The sequence below is a fragment of the Pelobates fuscus genome, chromosome 10 (assembly GCF_036172605.1).
Source record: "Pelobates fuscus isolate aPelFus1 chromosome 10, aPelFus1.pri, whole genome shotgun sequence".
Lineage (NCBI taxonomy): Eukaryota > Metazoa > Chordata > Amphibia > Anura > Pelobatidae > Pelobates > Pelobates fuscus.
The window spans coordinates 122,114,783-122,139,179 of record NC_086326.1 but is presented as its reverse complement, the minus strand read 5'-3'; the positions used below and the strand labels follow the sequence as shown (position 1 = coordinate 122,139,179).

General features: G+C 41.9%; 1 protein-coding gene across 1 annotated transcript; it reads right to left on the bottom strand.

Annotated features, from left to right (window-relative positions):
- PRXL2A (peroxiredoxin like 2A) lies at window positions 1–22,622 on the bottom strand. The gene is made up of 5 exons (XM_063434553.1): window positions 22,447–22,622; window positions 13,306–13,397; window positions 5,611–5,751; window positions 3,932–4,096; window positions 1–250 (listed from the first exon to the last, which is right to left on the bottom strand). Exons 1-5 carry the CDS (start codon window positions 22,613–22,615, stop codon window positions 140–142), a joined length of 678 nt encoding a protein of 225 aa, XP_063290623.1. The 5' UTR covers window positions 22,616–22,622; the 3' UTR covers window positions 1–139.
- Between the last annotated feature and the right edge of the window lie 1,775 nt (window positions 22,623–24,397).

The following is a 24,397-nucleotide window of genomic DNA, read 5'->3' as shown; positions in this document are numbered from 1 at the left end:
TAAAATATATCAAAAGTGTTTAATGTAGATGAATTGAGTGGTTGAGAATTAGAATGAATTCTAATAGAAGTGTCATACAGGGGAACTTGAACTTGATGGGAAAATTATTCACAATCATAATTGAGCAAGATCATGCGATTTATTTGTCTTCATCTGCATTGTGTTTGTTTATCTTTCTAGCTGCTTCAAGGATTGCTGTCAAATTCGCCTTATCTCCAAATTCCTTCTCACGATGTTCATACAGAACTCCCTGCAAACAGTAACAGAAAGTAACATTTGTATTACATAAATGGAATTTTATTGAAAACTAAAATTTCAAGCACAGATAAATGAATTGCTAGGACCAATGTGATCCGAACTCTACTACATGCCTAGCAACCAAAACAATTATATCTTTAAAAAAAAAAAAAAAATGCAGATTTCCTCCTTTTTAATTCATGTTGTTCACACTGAACATAGTAACACTTCTGCGCATAATTAAGAATGTAAAGAATTCCACATTCAACCGGTTTGCATTTTTTGGAGTTGGGGTATAAAATGTTATAACATGCGAGGTGTGACCTTCTTGTTTCAATTTTCAAAGGGAGACAAAAAAAATAATATTTTTGTGGTCTCTACTGTGTAGTAGTAGACATAATGCCTGTGTAAGTAAAGAGTAAATGCCAATGTCAGTTCAGGCAGTCCCCCTGCAGGCAGCACTATGGACGCCTATTGCGGCCATGTGACCGCTCTTTCAGAGCGGTCACATGCCCCATGGGGGCCTAATTTGCCAAGGGGGCTGTCTGGGCTGTGAGATAGTCCCCCCAGACGGAGAGGAACACCGATCGCTGGCGGGGGAATGGTGGCGATCGGGTAAGTGAATAGGAATACCACGGACGTACTAGGTACGTCCGAGGACCTTAAGGACAGTCTTTGTCAGACGTACGTCTGTACGTACGTCTTGTACGTCCGCGGTTGGGAAAGGGTTAAACAAACAATCTTGTGGGAAATCTTCATTCTAACATGGAAAGTACAAAATTTTCATGAAATTGTAAAGTATTTGGGGACAAAAAAAAAAAAGAAAAAAGTTAAAGTCAAACAGGAGGTTTTTACCATTTGGCAGCATCTCTAAACACTGCCATTGTCCTTTACCAGCTGTAATATCACCAGAAGGACATAGGACTGTAGACTCCCTGGTAGGACTTTTTATTTCAGCTTCCAGAAAATGTGACTATCAAGAAATTAGTCCATACCATATAACATATGCAACCACTATATTTATACCAGCAGATCTTTAGCCAGCCATTATTTTCCTTAACTGTTCAGTATATAGTTCAGAAACCAATTATGAGAAAATATATATATATATATATATATATATAAAATATAATGCATAGGTCACTGTAGAATTGACTATAAAACCTAGTTACTTTCCACAGTATTATCTCTTGCATGCAGCCTTCTACTTATCTAACTGGCACTCCCTGACCAGGCTATGGGTCACACGTTTAAAAAAACTGCTGAGCGATGTCAAAAAATAGACTACGTAAAAACCTGAATAGTAGACAGAAAATGTAAGCCAAAAATTAAGTGAGCGCAAACACGCTACATTCTCTTTGCTCATATCTGTTCTAACAACACCTTTGAAAATCACTATGCCTTGGGCAAAATTAGAAAAAAAAAATAAAAAAATGATCTATTACTACACAAAGCGGGTTCATTACCTTTCAAAGTGGGTGATCAGCTATAAAGCAGGCCCGAGGGTCCAGTCTATCCGTTATCCTCAATCTATTTTGACAACTGTTACCATCCAATACCTTGTTTGTTTTTGTTCTTAGTAATTAGTCATATTGACACAAAATCATGATGAAAAAGCCTTGATGATGTAAAAAGTTCCATGGAATATAATTATAACTCACTTTAAAGCAGAACTGTCAACCCCCATCCAAAATATGTATTTAATGAAGACAGAACATTCATGAAATACTCACATTGACGGTGTTGGAATTTACTGAAACTAAAAAGATATATTGATACAAAGTAGGGACTATGTTGTCTTAGTCTTTTTCCTATGCTTGAGAAAAGACAGAGCTACCTTTAGTCAAGCCCTCAGCGGTCACGGCTGAAGGAAAACCGTTTGTTGTCGGAGGATACCGAGGTCTCATGGGATCCTCCATAGACCTCAGTATTGTATTCTTGCACATGCGTGAGAGTAGAACACCGACATCAGCTACTGACAGCTGAAGCGCCACTAAATGAAGAAATCAGTAGGAAGAAGTTGGCGGACAGTTCCAGGTAAGTATAACTCACCTTCTCCTGCTGTCCTTGGCCACTCCACTGCAACTGTCATGGGTCTTTGCAAATATAACAAACACAACATAAAAGTTTCTATTTGTATCTTTAAAATTGATTTCTTAGTTCTGTCCTTAGACCAGTTCTTCAAATCATATAAGATTTTTTAAAAGGCCTATACTTTGGGTTGATCATTTTAGATCACTTCCTAGTTTTTCCTTGTGTTGGCATTGAATTGAGCAAACATTTTACAGCAAACCTGTGCTTTTTGTGTGCGCATGAAAAAATAACTGACATAAAACTAACAGTTTACGCTCGATTGATCTTTGTGACCCGGAGAGGATGCAGGAGCAGAAGTACCAAGCAACTGGAGAACCAGATGAAGCTTGCTTGTGGCATTGGCGGAGTTGATGGAGCGATCTTACCATAAGCACATAAGCTGCATTTGATCCATACAAGCCAAGAGTTCTAATGTTGTTTATTCTCTTTTTTGCCTGTTGAGTCAAAGAGGCCACCATACGAATTTTAACAACCTGGTGGACGACCTCATGTGTTTTTGCTCACAAATGAATATCAAGCCTGCAATATTCAGACATGAATGCCTTAAACCATAAAATGTGCAAGTCTTTTGACATGTCATGTAGCAAATATGCGATTGTTCATATTGCGTTTACTTCCATTTCATATGTAATAACAAGCTTGAATGTTTAACTATGTAACGACAAAAATAAAGGAATATATATAAAAAAAAAAAGTTTAAAAGGGCTGTTTAAGCACCATTTTATGTGATCAACCAGTTTTTGAAAATTTGTCGCGATCGTCCAACAAATAATATCGAATGAGAAAGTGGATCTTTTACTTAAAGTATATCTATAGTGGCGTCCAGTGTCAACGGTTTGGCTACTTAGTTTGAGACTGTAAGTCTCAAATAAATCTAAGTAATCCCTATATTCCTGTGTGCTCTACACGCTAGAAATGGCTATAGCTCCACTAGAGGTGAGTAACCAATTGTTCTTTTAATACACCTACTCTGGTTGAATTGATATATTGCACTATTGGGAGTTTTCAGTTTGTTTGTTTTTGCCTTGGTATGTTATGTATGGACTACACCAAGGAATTCTGAAACCTACATACCCTTCTATACAAGAACTTTCAGTTTGATTCAGAATCCCACCTACATGTACTACTACCTAAAAGGGTACCTTTTACACAAGACAATTGTTCTTATATCTATAAATAGACCCCTTTTTATGCCTAGAAATAGAGGTTTATATTATGTGTTTAAATTTTTGGCGCAGCCCTTTTTTTATATATATATTAAAAGGTTTGAGAGGGATCCCCTTTTTTTGGGTTGCTGCCCCTTCGTTCTCTGTTAATTAGCGCTGATCCTTTTGCACCTGGTTTACTTTGAGACAGTGCAAGGGAACAGCAGGCAATAGAACCACTACAATGCATTGTAGTGTTTATGGTGCTTAGAGTGTCCCTTCAAGTCTCAATAAGAACTACACATATACATCACTTTAGCAAAGTCAGAGAAGAAGAATGTACTGCGGGGGATACAGGATAGTGTGAAACCATAAGAAGATTTACATAAATATTACAGCTACTTCAGAAGCACTGAATATCCAATCATAGAATGTGTGTTGATATTTTTTTTTACCTGATTGCCAGCACCAACAACAAACATGCCTCCAAGGATCAGTCCTTCACCCTCCAAATTTCCCTGAAAGCCATCTTTCCAGGCTCTGCGAAAGTTCTGCCACACGCCCAAACGTATTAAAGCAATCAGCATCATCTTCCGTGTCTGAGGACCGTAGAAGAGTTTCTGTAAAATACACAAAAGCAAAGTGAAAGAATTAACATTCATTAGCAATATATTGTTAAAATGGGTTTAAAATTCAAGCAAATGAGCATATAACATTTATTGGCCATTTTTATGTTAGTAATTCTTATGTGCAAATCCCATTTCAACAGAAGATTGTCACACATATTAAATGCTCATTTCTTAATTAGATTAATTAAAAAGAAAATAATAAAAAAAATATCCCAGAACAGAAAATTCTCTTAAAAAAAAAAAAAAAAAATTTGCAGGAGAACCTACAGAAATATGAAGTATTTGACCACTGGCAGAGAAACAGTCAGAGGGTAAATGGTTACAACAACAAAATGTATAAGATTATATGAAATATAACATGAGTTGTGGATATCTGGCTGAGCCAAATTGTATGGAAAAATCCAGACATTAATAAATCTTGAGAAGAATGACAGGATTTTAGAGACTTAAATACCCCTGAATAAATGTGATAATCTAAACAGTGAGCATTCGGTAGGTAGTATGAATGACTCTTCCTTCTATGGGGGATCCGGTTTTGTGGTCTTATGCATGCTCAGTCAAGGAAAAAATAAACACTTATTGGAACAAAATTCATGACCAATTTGAATGGAAGCGACCAGATCAAACAAATGTTGAGTTGTCCAGTACTTTACTTAAAATGCTTGACAGGGCATTTATTAAGACCAAAATTATGTTTATGTTTATAGATCACTATTGCATGATGTGTACCGGTCTGCTTCGTGCCTACTCCTAGAGTACATTAAAAGTTACATACAATTCTAACCCAAAAAAGTTCTTAGAATCTGTATAAAAATAATTTGCAATAGCATAATGCTTTTAAAAATAAAATAAAAAATGCCACGAGTTACACTAGATAGGCTAAGAGCGGCAACTGACACTCAGCCTAATCGCTACCTGGTATGGTGTAAAGTGGAGCTACTCCTAGTGTTCACTGAAAAGCCACTGGGGCATGGACTGCGAGCATTATCCCTGTAAAATGAGTTGAAGTGGTTATGGTGCAAACAGTGTCCATTTAACCTACAACGCAATTTATATACTTACAAATTAGGAACTCACAATCCTATTTCACTTTCAATCTTATTTCCTAAAATTGTGAAGCAGATATTAGGCGTTTATAAAGGTTCATTATAAAATGCGGATAATATTTCAACAAATTGGCTGAATACATTGATTTCGTGAGGCAAATATTCAAGTATTACAAACCGCTTATCATTTGCCTGAAAAAGTGTATAATACTACTGAAGATGAATCTTCTTAAAGGCCAATAACAGCATGGTTAGAAAATTCAGTTGGAGAAAGCATGGTTACACTGTAACGAATGAGTTACTAGCTTCGTAGTCAATCATTTGTGTTCTATAATTACAACATACCTAATGCACATAAAGGACAGTAGACATATACCAACATATGGCAGTCAGTGAACCCAATGTGTACATTATCTTTCACAAGCAAGCAAAAATGTTAGCATGGCAGCTGGATGGTACCTTTTCATCATGAAAGAGCTCTCCTTTGAAGAAGGGTTGAAAGTCATCAATTTCAGTGCCAATCTTTTCTTTCACCACTCCATATAATGGAACACCAAGTTGGTCCAATTGTGGTTTAATAGCAGACAATCCTGAGGCCTCCTGAAATGAAATTAAAGCATAGATTTAGTTCCTGATGTCTTTAAAAAGAGGTCTAACTTTAAAGGCCTCTTCACCACTTCCATATGAAGTATAAAGTCCCATACAGGAATATCAGGTTTGAGCCAGCCACATTCTGGTTAGAGGAGGATTCACAGCAGAATGTTCTCATTTGGTGGATTCACCAAGTATATTGATATTTTATTATCAGGATTTATTTTCTGCATATTTGTAAGTTCAAAGCGGCTTGCTCACAAAAAAAATTTACTTCTTTAATCTGTTTCTGTAAAACATTAAATACATAACTAAAAGTATTCACTACTTTTCATCATGTATAGCAGTCAGGTTGACAAAACTTGACAAGGGGCTTAGCTTAAAGCAAGTATCTGTCTCAGTTACCAATCAAATGTACCCACAATGCATCAGCACAATCAATCCCACAGAAAGGAAACTGCAGGTATCACGAACAAAATGGCTGCACCCAAGTATTGATATCCAGCAGAAGGAGGAAAAGATAATAAATAAACAAAGGAACAAACAAAGGAGGAAAATATAATAAATGAACAAAGGAAAGTGGCAAAGGGGAGTACAATCATTAAACCACAGAAGGCTTAAATAAAAAAAAAAAAAAAAAGGACACGTTCACTTTAAAATGTATTATAAATAAATAAATAAATAAATAAAGGCTAATTCCAAAGTGTAAGGTCTCTTTAAGTTTATCATTTGTAAATCATTCACCTGCTATATTTTCTACCACTGTTGTCCCACTTATCCAAGATATATCTTTATTAACAGCTAAGGAAGCATTTAACATTTTAAAGCACAGCACAAAAAAAAAAATAAAAAAAAAAATTGATGTAAACAAAAGAAGGTGAATCAAATCAAAGATATTGAAATACTCCACCCAAATGTACATGGTTTAGCAGTCAGAGGTAACGGATATTTGGTCTCTGAATACACAGATGATATTTGTCTTACAATTAATAAATCACTGCTTCAGCTTATCTGGTCTAACAATAAATTGACATAAATCAAAGGGCTTTCTGATTTACCTCAACCCTCACTAAATGACCTCTTTAGAAGCATCATCCCCATTATATTTATACTCTTTATTTATATAAAAAAAATTATAAAAAGAGAGAGATTATATATATATATTTAAAAAAAAAAAAAAAAAGGCAATCTCTTACAATATCTGGGGTGGAATGCAAATCTACCGATCTGTAAATAATCAGAAATAGTCAGAAGGTGAACTGCTCATATCCGATGCAAGGGCTGTCATTGTAAGGGTACCCATGATGACCTTGTGGATGTTACGGAAACAAATCTCTAAGTAGGTGGTGCGTGTAACAGTTTTTTTTACTCCGCTTAACATAACTTGACTGGCTTGGCAAAAGGTAACTCCTCATTTTGTCATTTTCCCCAGCCGTTACCAGTCTTATGGGATCCTCCATAGACCTCGATGTTGTAACCTTGATGCCAGCTCTAGGCAGAAGAAGCTCAATACAGCTAAACAAACCCTTACATTCTATAGATCCCAGGAAGTTTTTTTTATGGAAAAAAAAAAAAAATTAAATCTAAAAAAAAGACCTAAACATAGTAAAAATTTAAATATTATAGGAGAAGAACATCAATAAACATTAGTAGAACCAACAGTCTTGAAAAGGTTTACCTAAATCTTAAATGAGGAGACTGCAATTAATAAAAAAAAAAAAACGACGGCCAATCGTGGCGTAATGGTATGGTAGAGAGGGACAATTTAATGTAGGGAAATGTGTAGTGGGTGGCAAGAGGCTTATTTCTGAACAATGTAATGTGAAATATGAAGGAAATTCGAGCCACTGCAGTGAGATCATATATACAGGAACCGTGAGGGGTTTGGTAGAAAGACTTCAGCTGAACTGAAGCACCATATACATGATTTGTGAATCAGGCAGTCTGGATTCCTTCCACAGCTGGTCTATAACATTACTCAGCTTTATATAGGTGGGACGTTCTTTATGAGCTTGGTCCTCCTTGATGAAGTGCTTCTGACAGCATGACACACACAGATAAGGAATAGAGTGAGACAGCAGAGGTGAGTGTGCTTGCAGCTACACACATTTACAGATGATAAACAACTTGTGTTTTTTCCTTTAGTAATATGCAGTTTTGCTATTCATCGCGCACCCTTGCCTTTTAATGCTGCCATTATGAATGAAGATTTTTTACCAGCTTTGAGCATTGCGGATGTAATTTTGGCTAATAAGGAATGAATCCAGTAAGTGCTGATTATTCTCAAGAACGTATTGCTACAGTATCACTTGTGTTACATAGGAAATCAGGAAAAAACTTGGGAAGGAATAATGGATCTTAATGTTAATTACACAACTAGTAAATTTCAAGCAGCACCCAGAGAAAATGAACACCTACATTTTACTGAAAAATATTAAATTGTTAAATTCTAGTAGATGCATAAAGAAATAGTACATAGGTAGTCATGATTTCCACCCCCCCTCCCCCTTTCTAAATAGATATATCTGACTACGTGTCCATAGAGACCTATACGAGACAGTGATGATTGTATTAGGGTGTGCCTGGGAACCTGGCACACCTCTTCCAGATGCCTATGTCTGCATGACTGGATCTCAGGCATACAGCTGCTTTGCTGCATGTCCCAATGACCTCCCTAATGTTTGCACAGTTATTTTAGCTTCTTGTTTAATCCCTGCATCTATAGTAGGCCTGCCCTCGCTTGGAGACCTTCTCACCCACAATAACTCATCTGAACGGCAGCTCTGCAAAAACTCGAATACACAGTGACTCACCTGGTCATAGTCCCCCACCCAACCATTCCACATGTCTACACTCACCTAGTTACATACACCCTACCCCGACACTCACACAGACACAGACACATTCCACATGCGTGTGCGGTCACACGCTTTATTTAATCTATATTAAAAAATTTAATGCACCCAATTATCATCATCATCATCATCATCATCATCAATGAGTCACCACCTTTACCAATGCTTGGGTTAAATATATGTTGATGGCACTATATTTATTCCATGGTCAGCTAAGCAACAGCCACCAATGAAACAGGAGACTAGTAACATAGGGTATCACCAACCATAAAAACGTACAAGGGGGAAAAAAAAAGTTGTACTGAAATGGAGTAAATACTGGGATAATGTAAAGGCAGGGATAAAAGTTAACAGACATTTAAAAACGGAGCAGGAATCAGGAAGGTCTTCACCTAAAATACCTCCCCCAACATACACCTTATATAGGTGTACTCTCTGGCTGCTAACAGTTTGGAGGAGACAAATAGCCAGAGAGTACACCAATAGAAGGTGTATGTTGGGGGAGGGGGGGGGGGAGGTATTTTAGGCGGATAACATTGTTAAACTGCATTCTGTAACCTTGTGATTTTATTTGAATATATACATTTTTTTACTAAGTCCCTGTATGTGAATGAAATGCATAGGACTTATTTTGGTATTTTATACCTTTTAACTAACAAAATGTTTTGTTTTTTTACCACCTTCCTGATTCCTGCTCCATTTATATACATTGAATAACGCTACAAGTAAACAAGAGAAAGATCACCCCCCACTGCCATCGGGGGAGGCACCCTACAGGCGATTATTATCCTAATATCTTGTGAGTGTACTATATTGGCGTGTCATATACGGTTTTAGAGGATACTACACTATGTTATTTTGTTTGTATTATTTTTTTAGGATTGCAGCTGTATCCCATTTTTTCTACATTCTATATATCTATCAAATTAGTGACCCATTGGGAATGGTCACTTTGGAAAGCTGCCGATTAACTAATATAATGTTGTTGTCGTCCGTTTTTGTATTTAAAAACGGAGGTTGACAGATTTAAAAAAAAAAACAACTCAGGATCAAGAAGACCACATCATTTGTTTTGAATATGTTTATTGGAGTCGTAAAAAAGCGTAGGCAGACATTGGTAAAAATTGGCAGACATTGGTAAAAATAACCTATGGTTGCCTGCGCAGAGGCATGTAAGTCAGAGTAAACAAGCAATATGGTAAATTGGATGCACATAGGCTTTGCGAGATTCGACATATCAAGGGCTTTCGGCAGGTATATTAGCGATTTATGCAGGATTTTTAGTCATCTGAGCAATATCTATGTCTAACTACGCGCGCGATGGCGCTTTCAGCAAGGGTAGCCTTATATGTAGTCAAATAAACTTGCAATTGAGTAAATTAAGTGTATAGAAGCTTTGCGAGATAAGCGCATGCGGTAAGAATGGGATATAGTAATCAGGCAGTGTAAGTCAGCAATAAATCTGAGCTATTGGCCTTTTAACAGCACCTAATAAGGCCCGGGCATGTAGGTCAGTAACAGATCACCTGTTTGGTTCTGCCCTGGCTAAGTCTCATCACACTCATTAAATAAAAATAAAATAGGAAGGAAATTAAATAAAAGTAAGCCTTAATACGCATCTGAAAGTTGTTTTTTTATAGCAAATATCAACTATATGCTCTTTGTAGAAGCTCAAATAACCACTTAAACGTGCGATACGGTAATCGTATATAACAGAAGTATTATATTAGTCTGGCATCTTGAGGCTTCAATATATCCTATCTATTAACATTATAGCAGCAGCTAGTTAATTACAAAATAGGCATGCCATGAAATGAGTGTGTAATCATTTGTGGAATTACGGAAGCAGTGTACATGCTTAACTGGGCAATCCAACGTTCCCTGAATTCTTGAAGGCCATGCATATTTATGCTAACTGCTTAAAAAGTAAATGCAAGCATGAAAAAAAAAAAAATGTGGACTATAAAACAGCAGGGTGGCCTTGTCAGACCGCTTAGCTGTCTGGGGGGAGTCTCCCATGGCACTGCTACCACACTGTCCCTGGGTTGCCAGGCTTCCTTCCATCTTCCCCATGCCGATCTCCGCTCACCGGCCGGGCCCCCGCAGTGCTGTGGGCACTCAGGAGCATGAGCTGTCCGTTGGACCCCACCACAAAAGTCCTCTGGTCGTCCGCTCCCTGTACCTCCCCAGCTCCACGTGGGTCTCCTGAAGTGTGCACTCCTGTGTCTCGCCCGTTGCCGGCCACATGTTTGGAGCCGGTGCCCCACCCCCACGACCACCGGTCCGTCGAGAGGGTGGCACAGTCCGAGCTTACGGCATCGGAGACAGGGCTCTCCGGGGACCTCCCAGACCCAGAGGCCTGGGTACCAACTTCTCCGGCGGTAAGGGAAACAGCATGGGGGATCCGTCTAGCGTACCGGAATGGAGCCCGCCCGTGTGAGCCGCCCATGTCAATCCTCCCCGGTGCCTCCCTGTCTAAGTTAAATCTTCGGGCGGGCTCCATTCCGGTAGCCTGTGCCCGTTCAGGCGGTCGGCTCGGACCCCACACGGTATCTTCCGCCCTGGGGCGCGCCACCTCCATGTGGCCAGGTCTGTCCCCCCCCAGGCCGGGTGGGGGAGGGGGAGCAGAGCCGGACCGCCCCTCGTAACGGTGTAGTCTTCCATGCAGTTATCATTGCTGGCATACCGCTGTCTCCTGGCTGCCAGTCAGTTATCTGTGTGTCGTCGGGAGTCGCCATAGTCCATGCTTGTGATGGCGAGTAGGCCCGCTTTTGTATTTGCGGTGTTCCCGACTCGGTACCCGTCCCTGTTTGGGATCTCCATGGAGCTTGGGTGCCGCTTGTTAAATATGTGTCGGTCTTTTCTGTATTGGATCCGTCTGTGTGCCGAGTTTTAGCAGTTTTTCTGGGCTCAGGTCGGGAGGCATAGTGTTCTGCTGCCTCTCAGCTCGGCGGCCCGCCCCTGCCCCTCAAACCACATAATTTGGAAACGGAGAATGACAGAACAGAAAAGACTTCGGAAAGAAAATGATCCACTGTAAGGCCTGTCATTTTAGATGTATGAGAATGTATTTTAGCTGCAGTTTATTAAAAGAACATTCCAAAGTCCTAAAGCACCTCAGAGCATAATAATTTTTGCCTTATTTCTTCTGGTATCAGACAGGGACTGAGGTTTAAGACTCAATTCCCACTTGGACGATGCAATTTGCCTGGAGATGTTAAAATTAAATGATGCCTGTTCAAAGTTCAAAATTGTTTAAATTGTGCAAAAATGTTCTGCCTCTCCAATTTCTGCCCAGTTTCTTGATTGTAGTGTTTTCTATTCACTCCTCCCATAACATAACCCCTAGCTAATCACTAATTTGGCTTTCTTTACCCTTTAGGATTCAATTCAGATACTATTGCCCTCATATAAAGTTCCCAATAACAATATCCCGCACTGCATTTCTTCATTTATTCGCAGGTACACCCCTCCATGGACTACTAGGTCAGTGATTTCTTCTATCCCTTCATCGCACCATACTTTTAATTTTTGTCTACACAATTTATCAAGGGCAGCTTCATCAAGTAACAGCCTACCTCCCCACATCAGAGTTTCCCTTAGGCGTCAATCCTTTAACAAATCCCTCATAATGCATGTCTTCAGGAAAGCCTATGCTCTCCCTGGGTAATTTTCATTCTGTAAAGGACTACTGCAAACACCCTAACCACTTCAGCGGTTGTAAACAGTGCACATACAGAGTTAAAGACCTTTCTTGCCGGAGGTTTAACTATAGCCCAGAACGAGAGGCTGGCTAATGTCAATTCTGTGCATATATGGCATCTGCAGTCAGAGGACAGTTTATCATGGGAAGTAGAAGGGAGTGGGAGAAACCTCTGTAAGTCAATTTTCTTTAATTATTCAAATTTTTAACTCGTAAGGGGGGAGAATATGCAAGTAAAAGTTACTCTAACCAAAAACAGAGTTTTATTAAAATGGAATGCGCCTACTGGTTCCCATGGTGACTGCCCCACTTAATATTTTAGACAACACATTGCTAATTCTCCCCAAATGTTTCTTTGTCTCCTCCAATACAATGTGCATTGCGGTTGTACCAAGGTGCTACAGGTCCACATTAGCAATATCAATATTGTCCAAATTTGGGCAGAATTGATATTGCTAATGTGTTAAGTGTAAGCTTTGCAATAGCAATATGCCTAGTGAATGACCGGGCCATGAGTGCACAAGGGGCCCTTGGTTTGTGTCACACCCCTCTAAACCAGATGGTAACAGGGCTATGCTGGAACCACAAACACTAGAGCGGTGCTAATTTAATATACATTTCAAAGGCAAATGGACCATCACATTACAAAAACAAGTTAACGTGAGGATAAGGTTATATCCAGTGTTTAATGTTGTAATTTCCAGTGACATGTTCCCTTTAAGAGAAAACTAAAAGGTGAAAACCGTGATTTCACAACTGCAATTTATCTTAACACAGGTGATAAATCCTTGTAAGAGCCATTTTCACAAAATAATCCTGAAATCTCTTTCATCCTCAAATTGAATACTATTGTTTACATAAGCTCGATAGTACAAAGTACATTTTTAAATCTATGCAATTGCATCATAATCTCTAAAAATCACTAAAATAGCTTAAACAAACAAACAAAAAAAAGGTGGAAGGTATTTCAAGTACACTTGGATTTCTTAGATCAGATATTTTTACCTCTCTGCAGAGAAAACATCCCGGCCTACGTACAGCCATTATGACAGCTCCATTCTTCTCCCACAATTCCTTGGCTTTGAAAGTCCTTGGCTCTGCGGACGACAAAGCAAGAGTTGTCTGACATTTATGTATTTTGTTATACTGTGATTTCCTGGAACTGTAGCAAAGTACCAACAAGAAATCTAAAGATACAAACGGCTCTTGTTGGAATGGATTACATATTGCACCAAGAACGCCAATGTCAACTAGAATTCGGAGCAGTTGTGTATATTCTATATTACAGATAAGCTTTAGAGGAGGAGTGTATTATATTATAGGGTATATAATGGTAAACAATACATTATTAGAAAATAATACCATCTAGCACTTCCCAATACAGAAAAACAACAACAAAAAAAGCTAAAAAAACAAAAAAAAAAAAAAACACAAACAAACCAGACATCTGAAGGTTCTAACAAACTTCAGTGTTAAACATATTATAAAATAGCGGAATTAAAAAAAAATTGCACAAAAGTTACTTTACTCTTACTGCAGCACCAGGACATGTAACAGTCTGTCTTGGGTTAGTAGGAGTTACATGAACTGTAGCTGTTGTTGCCATTAATTCAGCCCTTTTCTGGTCATGATGTTGGTGTCTCTTCAGCTGTTAGCTGGTATATCATTAGTGGGAAAGGGCGGAATTAAAATAGCGGCAGCTGTATTAAGCAGTTGCTGCCCAGGAGTGCAAATCCCACAAATTTCAGACAAGCATGGAAGTAGGTCTTGTAGATTTCAAGGAAACTTATTATGGAGAAAAATGCAAGATTGGCATCAACCTCCATGCAGTACAGAGTTTGAAAACACAAACAATTCATTGTTCTTAAATGGACACTCCAAGCTCTGTAACCATTTCAGCTTATAGTAGTGACGGTCCAAGTGCTCTGTCCCACACAACTCCAAAATGTTACCCATCCTCGTGTAGTCATGTAATTTGAAGAAACTTTACGTTTGGGTATGCAAATATTTTTTTATTTTCTTCCAAATTTGAAAGTTTTTATTTTGGGTTTGTTTTTTGTTTCTCCCCCCCCCCCCCCCCCCCAATAAATAAATACATAATGTAATCTTTAGTGAGATAAAAAAAAAAAAAAAGGGGGGAGTACAGTAGGGGGAAATGTACATTTGGTGATACACAAACATACATCCTACAATGTTTTGTCAATGATCTTTTGGATCAACAAAAACATGTGATGACATGCCAAAAAAAAAAGTCCTGCACTCAAACTCCCATTACTCCTGGGCGGCAGAAACAACCATAGTACACATCAGCCCCAATACATTCAGTAAAAACCAAAGGAAATAAGTTACCTGCGCTCTTTCCCAAATCTCTATGTATATATAGAAGGCTTGGCCTGTAATTGTGGGAGGCACTTAATTTCCCTATTTAAACCCAGTAAGCCCCTGCTTACCTGTCTTCGACGATCTCGGAAGTGCTTCAGTGTACTTCCGGTTTACAGATCCGTGACGTCAGTATTCCCGCCCGCCGGCAGCCCGGTTCAAACGCCCTGCGGCTGTATTCGTGAGTATTCCGCTTTTGCCTCACACGGACGGCATCAGAATCGTAAGTTTAGCCCTGTCGCTCACGGGCTCGGATTCAATCCGCTCCTGCTTTTTCTCGGTCAGTGTAACACGTTCAGTTACACTTACACCTCGTAGTCTCGTTCAGCCACACCGGGTTGCCATACATTTTCGTTCAGGGGGTACTATATCTTCATTCTGTTCCGTATTCTGGGGTTTTGTTCACGTTTTAAGCTATGTCTTAGTAGTTACGTTTTATATGAAAGGGGTTTAAGCGGTTTTAGTAGTGCCCAGTATTCTTAACTTCTGTGTTTAAAGTAGTTATATGGTCCCCTTAATGTCATAAATAGCTAAATAGTGTAAATAGGGGGTATGTTGTTCCATTGTGTTAAATGGCTGTTCCTGTCCTGTTTTTGTTGTAGTTCTTACTAGTACTGACACTTCTCGCAAGTGGCCCTTCGCGGGTGTACGTATTCGCAGCTTTGTTAAAGAGGTAGGCCTCGGTGTCACCCAGTTCTTGTGTGTATGTTGTAGTTAAATAGTACATTTCATAAATAGGTCACGTTTCTTTTCCTTTAGTTCCATTGGTTCCCTGCAGGATTATACTTTATTAGGTCAAATAAAGTTTCCTTCCTCAGCAGGTATGTTATTGGTGTGTCCTGGCGGGGGGGGGGGGGGTTCGAGGACTAGTTGTAATTCTCCCGCCAACTTAGGTATGTTCCCGTGGGCTCTTTGCCTATAAGGTTAGAGGTCCCGCAAGGCATAGGTCAGCCCTTACGTTCGGAGGTTCAGGCCAATCGTCCCAACGCATAGCTATAGCCTTGCTTCAAAATTAGTTAGGGCCTCACCAGTCACGGCCAATCGTATTGCTTCTTTTTCATGTCACCGAGAGGCCAACTCCCCGCCACCCACCTCAGTGGCACCAAGGCCCCACGCGCCAAATCATAGTTAGTGCCTCTCATAGCCACTTGGCAAGTAGTTAGGGCCTCATCTGCCACCAACGAAAGCTAAGCTAATACAATTTCGCCTATGGGCACTAGCCTAGTAAGTGGGGTCCCTCCAGCTTTTTATTTTTCAGCACTAAACTCGCCCTCTCTGCCCCTTAGAATGTCCAACGCTTCGGTGTTAGAAGACAATCTGTCGGTTACCAGCACCCCGCTCAGGTCGGGCACGCAGAGAACGCAACCAACCCCTCCAAGTCCAGCTTCCAGCTATCGCTCCTGGACTATCCCTAAGATTACCGCTGAACTTAAAAAGAGAAATATCCCTTATCCGGCTTCAGCTAGGAAGAATGAACTGTTTCGTTTATTGAACTCTACTGAGGATAACGAAAGGCCTGGCCCTAGTTCACAGGTTAACGTACTTAATAGCCTGGCTGAATTACACGCCATGATGGCCTCCCTAGTGTCCTCAGTTGCCACCATCAATAACAGATTGGATAACCTGGAAGCTAATAACGTTCCTTCAGTCCCCGAGATTCCCGGGCCGGTTGTCCAACCCACGCCCGCTCTAGGAGGTAACAGTGACCCTCCACCGGCTAGGAAAGTTTCCAACCTTATTAATCCTATTCACCTGATACCGCAGTCTCTCAGACGTGACATCATAGAGGGAAAGGATGTTAACTTGGCCTCGCTACTGATAGCGGCTCAAGACGTGGTTGAAAACAGGGCATACACGTTTGAGGACCTATCAGTAGTGATGAGGGCCAGGGACCCTAGGTTGAATAGGAAACTTAACATCCCTGAGTTTGTCTTGGCATTTGGCCTATACAGAGACGTTATCTGTACTGCTTTTCCCCTCCGCAGAGAGGAGCTAGATTTGTACCTTCACAAGGTGATAGAGCTGGCTTATAAGTACGGGGGCTTTGCCTTTTACGACTATCACAAGTCGTTCTCCGCTAGGTCAGCCGCTTCGTTGTCCCAGTATAATACAGTCACGGACTGGGGTCAGTTAGATACAGAATTGTTTCTTATGCATTTTGCAGGTCTCAAAACCCCTTCCTGTGCCATTTGCTCGTCTGCAGCTCACTCTATTAATTTCTGTCCTGAGAATGTAGCTATCCCCTCTACCAGCAACGCCAACTCCGATTTTCAGTCAACTTCCAACCAGAAGGAGATTAGAGATAAATTAGGCAGGCCAATAGTGTTCTTGGGAAAAGCTCAGGTCTGCAATAATTTTAATGCTGGGGGTTGTAGTTACAGTGCTTGTAGGCTGCTGCATGTGTGCTCGCTTTGTTTCAGGGCACATGCCAAGACGATGTGCCCTAACAAATTGTACCCTAAAAAGGCTTCTACTCCAATAAACATACCGAGTTTGCAACGTTACCTGGCTAATCATCCTTCTTTACATCTGGTGGAATTTCTCACGTCAGGGTTCACTCACGGGTTTCACACAGGCTTTGTCTCTCTCCCCTCAGGCATCCTGGAGTGCCCCAACCTTCAGTCAGCTCTCACAGACCCCGATACCCTACAAGTACTCTTACAGAAAGAAGTGGATAACGGCTTCATGATAGGCCCTTTCACTACTCCTCCTTTCTCCTCATGGAGGACTAACCCTCTAGGTATCGCCACTGGGAAGTTTAACAACAAAAAGAGGCTTATTATTGATTTTTCTGCACCACACGCCTCTCCCACACCTAGCCTGAATGCACTAATCCCGTCAGAAGATTTTTCTCTTCAGTACGCTAGAATCGATGATGCCATTCAGGCGATTATTAACTCCGGGAAGGCAGCCTGGTTAAGTAAGTCAGATATTACCAACGCCTTTAAGTTACTTCCCATCCATCAATCACTCTGGCATCTGCACGGAGTTAAGTGGCTAGACAACTACTATTTCGCTACCAGGCTTACTTTCGGCTCCAAAAGTAGCCCCAAGTTATTCGACCTATTCGCCGAAACCTTGACATGGCTTCTCCTTAACTTCTGCAGATGCCCAGTTGTTATACATTATTTAGATGACTTCCTCGCCATAGAACCTCACCACTGCCCTCCACGCAGCCTTCATCTCTTGCTCACGCTCTTCAAAGATTTAGGTGTCCCCGTAGCCCAGGACAAAACTGAAGGTCCCAAAACCGAAATTACTTTTCTGGGGATTACACTCAATTCTGTCACCATGCACGCCAGCCTGCCCCAGGAGAAAGTAGACCGTATTCTATCTTACATTAGCACCTGCATGTCACTAGGCACTTGCACCAGGAAACAGCTACAGTCACTTTTAGGCTCACTTAATTTTGCCATGAGAATAATTCCACAGGGTAGGTCTTTCATTTCCAGGATCCTTTCACTTTTGCACGGTCTCCCTGACGATGACTCCACTACAACCCTAGACGAGTCAGCTACAGCTGACCTGAGAATGTGGCAGCTGTTCCTTTCCTCGTGGAACGGCAGGTCGCTGTTTGTTCCCCCCGTTTCCGACGATTCCCCAGTACTCTGGACTGACGCTTCAGGTGCCTTAGGATATGCGGCCATTTTTGGAGACGAGTGGCTATACGACTCCTGGCCGGTCGAAACCACGTCACTCGAGAGATTCAGTACCACCTCCTCTCTTTTTGAGATCTACCCTATCGTAGCAGCAGCTTACACGTGGGGGGTAGAGTGGAGGGGGCAGTCAGTCAGGTGTTTTTGTGACAACTTAGCTACCTGTAACATCATCAACAAGGGCCGCTCTCAGTCCCTCACGATCATGAACCTAGTCAGGAGACTCACTTGGCTAGCAGCTAATCTCCAGTTCTGCATATCCTGTGTTCACGTCCCAGGTATACAAAATACTGCCGCTGATGCTCTGTCACGCTTCAATTTGCAGGAGTTCTTCAGGCTACATCCTACAGCTTCCCAGCAACCCAGGGTACCTCCAAAGTTCGAAGACCTGGTAATGCATTAAGCTCTCTCCTACATCTGAGCGGCACGCTTGCTCAGGCGGGTTTATCCCTCAACACGAGGAAAGCCTATTACAGAGCATATGAACTGTTTATGTGTTTCATTCGTAATTACTGTGTAATAAATGTTTTTTCTGTTGAAACCATGGTTGCTTTCACAACTTTTTGCCACTTTTCTCTTAATCTATCTTACAACACAATCAAACTCTACTTAACGGGAATCCAACACTACATGTTAACCTCCTTTCCCAACAAGTCTCCTTTCCTATCTTCCTACCCTCTTAAAAGTGTCCTCAAAGGCGTTCATAACTTGTCAGTACACATACCCACTAAACGCCTTCCCATAGATAGTAAGCTGTTTAAGAATTTGTCCGATGTACTCGACACGTCCCCTTTCGAACATATCACAAACCTCGTTGTCAAATCAGCGGCTTATCTAGCCTTTTACGGTTTCTTGAGACCCAAAGAGTTCACCGTAGAGAGAGCCTCTGATTTCAGCTCGTGCCTCCAAAAGAAACACTTAGTTAAAAATCTAGATCACTACACTCTGTCCGTTACCCGCACCAAAACAAGCCAATCAGGCCCACCAGTGGAAATTAACTTTTATCCCACTTCAACCAAATGGTGTCCCGTTCGTGTATTGGATAAGCTAGTAGCAGCCCAAGCTAATTCCGCTCCCGATAGCCCACTTCTAGATATTCTAGGGAAACCCCTGACCACAAAAATTTTCATGCTTTACATACGCACCCTTTTACTCCGTTTGGGACAAAACCCACGGTCATTCTCGGGCCATTCTTTTCGCATTGGAGCAGCCACAGCTGCCTCAGGTAATCATGTACCGACACACATAATTAAAAACATGGGGAGGTGGAAATCATCCGCATACAACAGATACATTCCCAATCCAGAGAAAGAGATAAGGATGGCTTTCTGTGATATGACTAAATGATGTACCGCTTAATAAACGCATTTTGTTTTAAATGGTTATTATTTTTGCCCTCTTTTACAGGCCTAACCTTACGTCAGTTTCGGCACACCTCAACTGACTTGCTATTAAGGAACTACTTATTTTAAACCCTGTTTTCCTTACGTCCTCGGAATGTGCCGTACACAAATAGAAGGCTTGGCCTGTAATTGTGGGAGGCACTTAATTTCCCTATTTAAACCCAGTAAGCCCCTGCTTACCTGTCTTCGACGATCTCGGAAGTGCCCCTCCCACCGCACCCTCAATTTTATCATTTTCCTAGGTGGGCCCTCTTTTACAGGCCTAACCTTACGTCAGTTTCGGCACACCTCAACTGACTTGCTATTAAGGAACTACTTATTTTAAACCCTGTTTTCCTTACGTCCTCGGAATGTGCCGTACACAAGTAAACAAATGGAGGTTTTTAGTTACAAGGAAGCAAGGTGAATGGTTAGAGTTAGGACCCACTTAAGCGGTCTTCCTTAATGTGGCAGGTGGGCATACCCTCTCATGGCCATTGGAGGTAACTAAAAACCTCCATTTGTTTAAATAAATATACATATGGATTTGGGAAAGAGCGCAGGTAACTTTTTTCCTTTGGTTTTTAATATATGTGATGAAGGCTGCACTTTATGGATGCAAGTCTCTTTTCTGCTATGTAACTATGTGATGTTTTTATTGTGGAGCAGATACATAGCTTGGGGACATCACAAAGACATCATCCGAAGGCATTTGTTACTTTGGTTTGTTGCAAGGATTTGTTACAGGGAACAATCTTCAATACCATCAAAATAGTTCTATAACGTATGCACCTTGGAAGGCTAAATCTGTTTAGGGTTATATGCTCTTCTATTAAATTAACGTTGTTTGTCATGTAAGTCAGGTGTTCCCTTAGAGTCATGAGGTCATCTATATCAGGATATGAAGACTTAAAGTGAGTTCACCATTACCGGCCTAAGTTCCAGTGCTCGGTAGGGCATCCCACACCCATGTACCTTACCTTTGTAGGTATCGTCAGTATTATGAGAAGGGGGAGAGAGAGAGATGGGGGAGAGAGAGAGATGGGGGAGAGGAGAGATGGGGGAGAGGAGAGATGGGGGAGAGGGGAGAGAGGAGAGATGGGGGAGAGGGGAGAGAGGAGAGATGGGGGAGATGGGGGAGAGGAGAGATGGGGGAGAGGGGAGAGAGGAGAGATGGGGGAGAGGGGAGAGAGGAGAGATGGGGGAGAGGGGAGAGAGGAGAGATGGGGGAGAGGAGAGGAGAGAGGAGAGATGGGGGAGAGGAGAGGAGAGAGGAGAGATGGGGGAGAGGAGAGGAGAGAGGAGAGATGGGGGAGAGGAGAGGAGAGGAGAGGAGAGATGGGGGAGAGGAGAGGAGAGGAGAGGAGAGATGGGGGAGAGGAGAGGAGAGGAGAGGAGAGATGGGGGAGAGGAGAGGAGAGATGGGGGAGAGGAGAGGAGAGGAGAGATGAGAGGAGAGATGAGAGGAGAGGAGAGATGAGAGGAGAGGAGAGATGGGGGAGAGGAGAGATGAGAGGAGAGGAGAGATGGGGGAGAGGAGAGATGAGAGGAGAGATGGGGGAGAGGAGAGGAGAGATGGGGGAGAGGAGAGGAGAGATGGGGGAGGGGAGAGGAGAGATGGGGGAGAGGAGAGGAGAGATGGGGGAGAGGAGAGATGGGGGAGAGGAGAGGAGAGGAGAGATGGGGGAGAGGAGAGGAGAGATGGGGGAGAGGAGAGGAGAGGAGAGATGGGGGAGAGGAGAGGAGAGATGGGGGAGAGGAGAGGAGAGGAGAGATGGGGGAGAGGAGAGGAGAGGAGAGATGGGGGAGAGGAGAGGAGAGATGGGGGAGAGGAGAGGAGAGATGGGGGAGAGGAGAGGAGAGGAGAGATGAGAGGAGAGGAGAGATGAGAGGAGAGGAGAGATGGGGGAGAGGAGAGATGAGAGGAGAGGAGAGATGGGGGAGAGGAGAGATGAGAGGAGAGGAGAGATGAGAGGAGAGGAGAGATGGGGGAGAGGAGAGATGGGGGAGAGGAGAGGAGAGGAGAGATGGGGGAGAGGAGAGGAGAGATGGGGGAGAGGAGAGGAGAGATGGGGGAGAGGAGAGATGAGAGGAGAGATGGGGGAGAGGAGAGGAGAGATGGGGGAGGGGAGAGGAGAGGAGAGATGGGGGAGGGGAGAGGAGAGATGGGGGAGAGGAGAGATGGGGGAGAGGAGAGATGGGGGAGAGGAGAGATGGGGGAGAGGAGAGATGGGGGAGAGGAGAGATGGGGGAGAGGAGAGATGGGGGAGAGGAGAGATGGGGGAGAGGAGAGATGGGGGAGAGGAGAGATGGGGGAGAGGAGAGATGGGGGAGAGGAGAGATGGGGGAGAGGAGAGATGGGGGAGAGGAGAGATGGGGGAGAGGAGAGATGGGGGAGAGGAGAGATGGGGGAGAGGAGAGATGGGGGAGAGGAGAGATGGGGGAGAGGAGAGATGGGGGAGAGGAGAGATGGGGGAGAGGAGAGATGGGGGAGAGGAGAGATGGGGGAGAGGAGAGATGGGGGAGAGGAGAGATGGGGGAGAGAAGGGGAGAAGGGAGAGAGGAGAGAAGGAGTTAAAGAAGTAGAAGTGAGTGGGAGAAACCAATAGAGAACATGGTTCTAACTATATACATTTGGGTTAGTTTCTACAGTACCTTCTACCAGGTGAACCACATTTTATTCAGATTACTGAAAATCCCAGACGCCTTCCCACTCAGACAGTGCTTACCATCTCCAATAGTTTTCAGCTCTATCTGCTCTAAATATTCTAGTGTTGCCTTGTCTGTTTTTGAAAGAAAATAGTCTGTGTTGGCTATTAATATTCCGACCACCGCTGCTCCGATGCCGAAGGACCAAAATCCCATAGTGATGAATTCAAAATCAGGCAAGAGAGACATCTCTGAAAACAAAGAAAAGAAAAACAAACGACATGAGCTATTAGTTTTTGTACCAGTCAGAATATCTAAAAAATATTGATATCTTTTTTCACTCACCTAATGAATTACAAATCACAGAATGGATTAAAAAATATATTGTCATGACACGTTAGCCTTAACATACAGCAGCTCCATATATGAATTTATCAAACTTTGGGAGCTAGTTTTTTTACGTGCTGCTCGCACTCAAGAGTTGCAGTTCCCCAAGGGTTTGTGGGTGATACACTATGCAACACGTACCCTCTACTTTCACCCCATTTCTACTGTTAGTAACCTTGTTTGGGAACACTTCACCAAGCAGGACAATCTTCACTCTTGATGCCGACACCTTGGCTTCACTGCTAGCACATTGGAGTTGCAACATTTTTGAGAGGGTTCTTTTGCTCACACAGCCACCATACAGGTCTAATGCTGACAATTGATTGACAGGTAGGGGAGGGACCAAAAAAATAAAAGGCCTTAAATTAAAATCTGTACATGTGTTAGTATTTCTGAGATGAGGGGGTCAGGATCTTCCTGCTTTAATGTGTGTGGATCCCTCTTTAGTAGAATAGGAAAGTTTCAATGCTTATAAAAAATGAAATAAAACATTTTTCAATATAATTTTTTTATGCCAAATATAAATATGTTAATCAATCTACATCACTGGACAAATATGGCCCCTCTTTCAGCGACATAGATATAGGATCTTAGTGTTCGGAGTGCCTCTTTAAAGAGTTACGCTCATTTTCAGGAGCAGTGACTCCTGGGATTTCTTAAGCTCTGCTAAGATCATCAGCAAATAACTGAACTAACATGTGTGGGAAACTATGACTCCAGGTTTAGTTAAAATGTTTGGAAGCTTTCACGTGTCATTCAATTTATAGACTGGTAAGGAGATTAGAAGAAGAGGTCACGGACTACCCTTGCAGCTCCTACTACTGCAGACTAATATGTGGTCATAATCAGGCATTTGGTTTCATATCAGGAATCCAATTTGCCTTTGTCAGAAAAAACAATGAACACTATACTTACTCATTACTCAGATTACAGGTTCAACATGAACAAAAATTGTATGTAGTTGCAGACTTGAGACACTTTAAATAATTTGTTGAAAACTTTATTATACATATATTAAAGATATTGATCATGGACCAGTGAATATATTGGCAGTAGATAGGCATGAACATTGTACACTGTAAATCGTGCCTTAAATATCTTACTTCCGTTATAATAACCAGTTCTGCCGTTAGAAGTAGTCGTGGTGCAAGCAATCTGCAGGCGCAGAGTTACTGCTTGAAACGCTGCCTCTATAAAGAAATTAGCATGTTTGTGTCGAGGTGTAGCTACATCTCAGGCACATGTGAATAAAATGCATAATGTGCAGCACGGACGTTCAGCGTCTCTACGCTCTGCATGGATGCGCTGAATGTTTCTCATAGAGATGCACGGATTCAATGCATTAATAGGAAGAGATGCAGATTGGTGCAGAGCTGCGTATTGCTGCACATGCACAATAGCCTCCCAATGCTTTCCTATGGGAAAACATGGGAACGGCTAATATAGTCAAGTGTGAAGATCTCAGCCAATCTTTATTCCAGCGTCGCGAAAAGACCAGCACCGCGCTGGAATAATGGTGAGTAAAATACAATTTTAACAGTGATAAGGGGGGCCAGGGACATGAATGGCACTTTTAGAACAATAGTGTCAGGAATACACATTTGTATTCTTCACACTATAGTGTTCCTTTAAATTGGAAACATT